Source organism: Morone saxatilis, unplaced genomic scaffold, assembly GCF_004916995.1.
Source record: "Morone saxatilis isolate NCDOM2014 unplaced genomic scaffold, NCSU_SB_2.0 Contig17, whole genome shotgun sequence".
NCBI lineage: Eukaryota > Metazoa > Chordata > Actinopteri > Moronidae > Morone > Morone saxatilis.
The window spans coordinates 14,223,958-14,232,463 of NW_023339729.1; the positions used below are offsets into that span (position 1 = coordinate 14,223,958).

An 8,506-nucleotide genomic window follows, 5' to 3' on the forward strand; every position below is an offset into this window, starting at 1 on the left:
CTGGAGGAGCCCGAGAGAGTTTTCAACACTTTTATCATCAACATGTTTTATGCATTTGTACTCTAGATGTTGATAAGCTTGCTGAAGAAGATGAGAAATACAATTTAAAGAGTTTAATCTTAATTAATATTAATCCCAAATTGAAATGAATACAAAGCAGTGGCAAACAGAAAAAGTTTAAAGGGACCTCATATTTCTTGTTCTTCTTCTTTTTCCCCTTCAGTAACTAATTAAAATGGCAGACGTAGCCGTTGCAGCTCCCGCCGACAAGAAGGCACCTCCCAAATTCAAGCAGAGGGCTGCTCGTACCTTCAAAAGCAAGGCCCCCAAACCAGGCCAGAAGGGGTAAGATGGATTTAAGATCTCACCCACACACACAACAATTTTCTTTTTTTTATTTTGCCATTCTAGACAAACTTTCAGGTCCTCGCATCCCTCAGTTTGTACTCATCAGATCTTTTTTTTGTGTTATGCACTCAGATTTGGAGACGACATCCCCGGCATGGAGGGTCTTGGCACAGACATCACAGTGGTATGCCCATGGGAAGCCTTCGGGGACATGGAGCTCAGCGACCTGGCGAAATATGGAATTCTTTAGGCCTCTTTCCCTCTGCTATTACCCTATATCCTCCCTCATGTATTCCAACTATTGAGTAAACAGCTGAAAATGTTGTACTTGTATGCTCTAAAGGAGGCAGCTTTTGATGACTTAGAGGTTTGATCTGGAAGAAATAAATCCAGTTCTCTCTCTTTTCTCATGCACTTTATTTGCCCCTGCCTTTCTACTCATTCTCCATCGTCCTTGTAACGAGGGGCGCCAGCAGCTCTTGACTCGAGCTTGTACTTTCCTCCAAGGAAAAAAAAGTCTATATAGAGTATATACTAGAGGGTTTAAGATCCGTTATTGTGATATCTTGGCACTGTTTTGCTCTCTTTCTCCACCTCTTCTCCTCAAAGCTGCTGATCTGACATGCACAGATATCTATTTTGTGTATTAGCTAAATCAAAATATATTTTTATGAGAAAATCTATATTTCACTTCACTGTGTAGTGAAAAAGATCAACTCTGTATATTTTGTCAGTAAAAAGAAACTATAAGGAAAATAAATTTTAATATTCTCCATAGAAAACCTGTCTTTGTGTCCTTCCTATCAACACCAAGTGCCACACTAATGTTTGGCCTCTTGTGTCGTTTATTGGTCCTATTTTCTGGCTTCATCCAGTGCACATAATATAAAATAAGTGCACAATAACTCACTTAATCCATTACTGCCGCTGCCGTGGCCACCGTTCTTTTAGTTGCCACACTTAAAAGAATCACATTATTCACTCAAATTGTAAAAATAAATCTGGCGTCAAGCACAGAGGGGGAGGGCAAGATAACTCAAAGAGGTCCGCTGGCTTTTCTGAGTAAAGAGATGATGAACTCTTTCAATGTCAACACTGTAACTAAGGTCAAACTAGGTTCAGTGCCAATAAACATCAAGTCAACATCTGCTGTTACACAAATCTGCCATTTTAAAGATGTTTTACAACAGAGAAATTTAAATAAAAATTAACGTAACATTTTCAAAAGTACAGCCTCAAAAGTCATAACATGTGAAGAGGAAGAGGAAAGACAGATCAAGACAGATTTTCACTTTATTTACTGTTGGGTAGTTTAATCTGTGCATCCACTTAATAAACTCATTATATGTTTTGTATGTAAAGTCTTAATTATTAAAGTATCTGTAGAGTAACTAAAAGTTTCATTTGCAAGAACAGATTCTATTTGAGTATAATTATATGTTGTTGACCTCTTCTATAGGCCTAGTTATAAATTCTTAGTTTATATTTGCATTTTTTGGGTAAATAAAAACCCATTGTTTTCAACAACATTGCTGTTTCCTCACTGCTTGGTCCCTTAGAGAGTGTCACTGTGTGTCTGTGTGTGTGTGTGTGTGTGGCCTCCAGATATCAATGCGCATTTGTGTCACTGCACCAATTAGCCGTTCAAGCCTGTAAACAGTGAGCAGACTAACGAACAGTGCCTGGTGCAATGTGGCATAAATACAACAAACATCAGTTCAAAACCTTTGGCCTGTTCGTTAGCAGGGACCTGAGGGGGAGACAGGAGAGAGGCAGCGGGTGAACACAGAGGAGGAAAAGTGAGGGAATGTGATTTCAGGGTCTATTTGAAATGGAGGAAGAAGGTAAATATGAGGTATTTCACCAGACTGCAGAGCATGGAGGATTAACCTCTGTGGTACCACGGTATCATCTCCAAGATTAGAGGAGAGCCTGAAAATATTACTGAGAAAAACTTTCTGCAGCCAAATATATATATATATATATATTGTATATGTGTATATATACATGTGTATGTGTATGTATATATATATATATATATATATATATTTCATTTTGCGACACTTTGTGGACGAATTACAGTTACAGAGCACTGTAAAAAATAATCATACATACAAGGTCTGGTATGTGGAATAAAAATATTCAAAGCGGCATGGGAAAAAGAGTCTCTCCCATATAAAAGAAATCATCAAATAAATCAAAATCAAGAAGTCATTTGTTTCAGTAATTTCCACTGCTTATGGGTAACTAAACCCCTTTAAAAGAACTTTACATATAAAAGACATTTGTAATCTACTTAAAGACATCCATGTAAGATAATTAAGTCCTCCTTGTGTTAATTGTGTTCAATTGGTCAGTTTGCCCACAAAGTCATTTTAAAATGAGATTATCGGTCGGTGCTGGCCGAAGCAGTCTGGCTTTTTAAGTCACAGTTTGCTCTCTGGTTGTATCATGGTAGTTGTGTGCAGAGCTGCAACAGCTGCATCTGCTGGTAGCTGAGATAAAGAGGTGTCATATTACTGATCTTATGAGGATGTAACAAAATAACAGAAAACCTCTGCAGTATGATTTTCTTATTATTCCAATATTATTCTTATTATGGTTTGGTTTATTTATTTTAGCAACTCCTAACTGCACCTGCAGGTACCTGGAGTAAAATTATCCTCCAGCGTCTATTTTTACACTGCTGCAGGATCAGACTTTGCAAAGTCACAGTCACAGTAATCACCTTGATTAAATCACACTGTGTTCCTTATTTTTTTTTGTTTATTCTAGTTTCACTCAATCACCTCTAAATATATCCTGATTCTGCAAAGATAGATTTCCAGCTGTCATACCCAATTTTATTTTGCCAAGTGTCCTCAGGCGTGGATGAGTATATTCAGTATCATGCATCAGGCATTAGAACATGTATGGGACTGAGTATATCTGCTGGAATGTGCAGCACAAGTGTACACTACTCTGATGCTGATGGGTTGAGTGAAATCACATTTCTATGATTCATAACCCAGATTTGAGTCACCACCCTGTCACTCAAACAGCTGCCTACTACTGCTAGGTTTTTTCTCTTGTTGTAATTTTCAGTATAATTTTATGATAACTCACCTTAAATTCTTGTAATAGACAAGTGGTTTAAAGATTTCTCCTTCAGGGGTAAAAAATAGCTTAAAACTGTGGACAGAAATCTAAGCTGTAAGGAAAATCAGGATGCTTTTAGGACAATGCAGCGCCACTTCTCTCATTTATTACAGTCAAATCATGGTAGCAGGAAGCCTGAAGGTCTCAGAGAGGCTGTACAGCACAAACAAGCTGACACAGAAAGTGAGAAAGGAGTCCTGGCTCAAAAGTGGGCAACCATTATAGTTCTTGAAAAGCTTTCATCAGCAACCTGAAAGTTGAATTCATATTTCTGATTTCTGTTTGTGCATTAAGTGCAAAGATACAGTTCTGAGCATTTCGCATGTCATACATATATATAGCTCATTCCTTCTCCAGCACTGACAACAACAAACAACTCTGAAGGCTAAGAGTGGCTTCTTGTTTGTCACTTTGTTCTTTGCTCTGACAAGGTACGACTCTTCACTCTGAGGCCTGAGCTGGCAGCTTACAGGCTGTAATAGGATTGGGACTTGTCCATGTGGGTCAGTACAGACAGAAACAGTACACGAGTGCTGTTTGTGAGTTTGATTAGCCAAGACTATCCTGCTAACCCTGAGCTAAAGTTGGCCATGATTGCTATATATAGAATATTTTCTTCCACTTAAAATAAATAAGGGGGCAGAAGGTGTTTGAACTGTGCTCATGTAATAATAATGAATCAATCTTTTTAAAACATTGCACCTCAAAACAGGTCTGGATGCATGGGCATGTTCACAGTGAAAGGAGGTCTGTATGTGGAAATGTATGTAGTTTTGTGTTTAATAAATACATTTGAAATTATTTGTTCTTTGTACTTTTTTCTCTGTAGTCACATTTTCAAAACTCTAAATACAATTAGCACAACATCTATTTGTTGTGAACCATACCATTAACATCCTGTCTGTTGTTTTCACAGAATATGCTGTCAATTAACACATTCCTAAAATACTTAGATTTTCTTTACATGCAAGCTCACTCAGTGTCAAAATTATGGATCTTTCTTGTCTCATTTAAATGCTTGCACTCACATAATCATAGTATAAAGCCTCTATATCTGCAACAACAGTGGCTCAGAGGTTGAAACAGCTGATAACCATTTTTGGATGAACAGATCATTGAAACATTGATGATTTAAGTTAAGTTAAGTAAGACCAACCACAGCTGACTACGCTGGAGTTTTTGAATTGATTTTGCTCAGTACGGATACAGAACAACACAGAGGATCAGAGAGAGATCAGATATTGTGAGAGAAAGGGAGCGGACCAGGCAGAGGAGTAGCTAGACCAAGACAAGTGCCTTTTTCTTTTGTGCCTGTATTTTATTTTTACACATTTGAAAACAAAGCCATGTATGTTGGATTATTTGTTGATCACTGGCAGCAATTTCATGTTGTTAATAAACTTTTTACTGCAGCAAGACAATTGTACATTCTACAAAGTAAAGAGGACTCATTGAACTGTAGATAGTATGTTGCTGGGTTGAGCTACAGAGGTCTGATCAGCTGAGGCACAAAGGGCAACCATGTAGTACTACGCACTAAATATTACAAAGAATTCAGAAATAATAGTTTCTCCCAGTATTCTCAAAAGATAGAATCACCTATCAATACATTTTGTACCATAATAATGGTAAAATGTCCAACTTCTTTCAGGCTATTTATTTGCTATTTCATCTAAGTTACAGACATTACGGACACATTACTGGGTAATCATTCTTTACATATTTTTTTAAAGAAAAACCTGCACCTTTCTCCAAACGGTTTGGTTGCAGTTTTATTTTAGAAGTGGACAAATGACCAGGTAATTATTATTTGTTTTTTTTAACCTGTACATTACAGTCTCACAAAATGTTTTTACTCCTTGTATTACCCACACACACACCCCATTGACACAGATTATGTATCTCCTACAGTGATGAAGGATTATACAGTGTTATATGGGTAATTAAAGTGTCAGAAGGTTTCCCTATCCTCTGGGGACCCTTGACACAACCATCAGACAGTCTGTAAGCTGTTTCCAACCCACCCATGAAATCCATACCGCAAACACTCCCACAGCTGACACAGTAACCGCCGCCCACATCATATTAATCCTCAACCACCAGCAGTTCAAACATCCCCCTCAAAGAACAAAAATCTGAGACATTGTGGATATTAATTTGAGATTCTGCAAATATTTTCCTTTTTCTACCATATGCAGTCTTTTTTTCAAAAGGTTTGCTTATATGGTTGCTTTTGTCTTTTGTAGTTACAGTATGTTTGTGTGAAATAGCCCCTCTCAGATTCTTCACAAGGCTTCTAAAGTAATTGTTTCAATGATTTGCAAATGTTAAAGTTTGCATGTGCACAGTGTATAAAGGAGACACTGGCAGTGTGAGGTAAAGCCCAGCAGTGGGGGCCCAGGATTAATATTACATGATGTGAGACCTTCACGCACCGAGGCCATGTGAAAGCCTAACAGGGTTAAAGGTTGTATAACTGATGTTTGAGAGACAGCTTTAACCTGGCCACAATCTAAATACCAGTTAATCAGTCATAGGTTTACCTGCATTACATCACTGATCTCACCACTAAACTTAACTCTCTGTTTGTATGTAAACAAAAAGTCTCGATGGTCTGTCAGGAACACTTGTGCACATTGTAAAGAGCATGATTTCAGAGTAACCTAAATTCTGTTTGATTATATATCCAACAACCTCCTGCAGGTTTAACAACATGTAAAACATAAATTAATTAATAGATTAACAGAGAATGTCCTCAATAGTTTTTTTTTCATCATTTCATTCAACATTTGAAGAAAGTGGAATAATTAACTACGATTTAGTATTGTCTAAAAAAATAAAATAAAACCAAAACAAATACATAATTTAAGGCCAGTATATGTAAAAGTAAATGGAAAATAGAGGAAAGGCGATTAAAAAAGGTATAGGGACTAACTAAGTGAACAAGAGTCTACTTAATATCTTAAATTTAATTAACTTGTTTTCTGAAGTTCAATGAACTTAACTCAGTTGGTTATAAATTAGATGAGTCTGCGGCGCCCGGTTTGCTCACCTGGTAGAGCTGGCGACCATGTACCAAGTCCTTGCTGCAGTGGCCCAGGGTTCGTATCTGACCTGTGGCCCTTTGCTGTGTGTCATTCCCTCTCTCTCTGCCCCCCTTTCCTGTCCATCTTCAGCTGTTACTATTAGTTAAAAGACAATAAAAGACCAATATATCTATATCTATCTATCTATATATATATAAAGTTCAATTAACTCACTTTTTAAGGGAACTTACGTTTTTAGGTTGAACCAGCTGAAGAGAGACAGCTGTAGGGAGAGAGGGAGAGAGAGAGAGAGGAAAAGCAAAGGGCAGTTGGTTGGAACTGAACACAGGATGCTGTGGTAGGACTGTATGTGGGGTAAGCTACCACAGCATCCTGTGTTCAATTCCAACCAATTGCCCTTTGCTTTTCCTCTCTCTCTCCCCACAGCTGTCTCTCTGTGAACTTGAATTTGTGAACAAATAACCTTAAAAAAATAAAAACATTGATGTGTTACATATCTGCTCAGTATTGAAAGAAGATAAAAATAATTTAGTATCTGTTATTTTGCATGTAATAATCTGATGAAATTGTTCTTTGACTGTCTTCTATTTTTTGTAGCTGATTTTAAACAATCCTAATATCAATATCACACACATAAGTTTGAAGTTTGTTTCACATCAGGTTTAATGAGGCTTTTCTTCCTTCGTTCATCATCATTTAGTATTAATTATTATTATAATTAATTAGTAATTCATCTCTGACTGCTTGAATGTTCCACAATTCTTTAATCATTCATTCATTCATTAGTCAGTGAAAATAAGTTCAAAGCTCCAGTGTGAATCTGCCAGGATCATCACATGCGTCAAGACAACACAGGCTGCACATGCTGTGACGTACACGATGCCTGCTGCTGTCATTTGGCGATCATGTGACCTCACTAGCTGTTTTTCATTAGTGCTCTGCAAAGGAGTGATGACAGATTGAGGACACCAGGCCTTTGCCAAGTGTCATGAGAGTTAAGGCTTTTAATCTTTTTATAAGTTTATTTTCAATTATTGTCTAAATAAATGATCTTGGGGGGATTTAATATTTTACCTATAGTGTAAAAGGGGTTGTTTCATTTTTATTCATTGTTTAGCACAAATGTATTTGTTTCTTACTTTCTACCACAAAACCTCCAACAGTGTTTACAAACTTTAGAGCTTTTTAAGTAATCCTGAAAAAGAAGAAAAGTGTCACCACAACGCATTTAGAGAAAACACATCACTAAGCCTGTGCAACCATTCTGATGTTTTAATTTCTGCTATTGTGTGTACTGTAATCATCACTTTTGCTTTGTTTATTTGTAGCACCAACTATATGAGCAACTGGGCCTGTAATTTTAACCTAAACTGCATCTTCTCTGAGCCTGTTGAACACTCGTCCACAAGTCAGTCAGAAACTGCCGAAGAGAACGTTTTCGAAATGTATTTCTGTCCTTCCCATTTCTTTTTCTTTCTTTCCTTTTCCTACTTTTGTCTAGCATGTTTTTGTGGAATGCTATAAACACCGCCTTTACTGCAAAGTATATATGTCGCCTGTGTTGTTACTTAAACATGGTAAAATCCTGTTTGGTGCCTTTGAGAAATTGATGGTTAAAATGTATAACATTTCAGAGGATCTATAGGCAAAAATTACATATAAAGTTCATATTTATGTGTTTTAATAACCTTAGTACAGGGGCAACATGCGGTTCTTTAGCCCCTCTACAGTGGTACCCTGTTGCTTTGACAAAGAATTATATGGAAATGATTTATCATTGTTGTAAGCCTAAAGTGATTCTTAAATTCTCCAATTGTAAAAATGTGTAGCCATTACACACCAAATAAAAAACATTTTGTCAACTAAAATGTGTGTTATATGTTACATCTTGACTTGGCGCCTTTTCCTCTATATTCTGCCGAACCTCAATGGCAGTGTTTACTTGAGTCTCCTTGGCTAGGTTAGTTATAGAC

The 8,506-nt window shown here is 37.0% G+C and overlaps 1 protein-coding gene across 1 annotated transcript; it reads left to right on the forward strand.

The window, feature by feature from the left end:
• Window positions 1–235: 235 nt before the first annotated feature.
• Window positions 236–598, forward strand: LOC118327421 (retinal cone rhodopsin-sensitive cGMP 3',5'-cyclic phosphodiesterase subunit gamma-like). The gene is made up of 2 exons (XM_035660781.1): window positions 236–345; window positions 481–598. Exons 1-2 carry the CDS (start codon window positions 236–238, stop codon window positions 596–598), a joined length of 228 nt encoding a protein of 75 aa, XP_035516674.1.
• The last annotated feature ends 7,908 nt before the right edge of the window (window positions 599–8,506 follow it).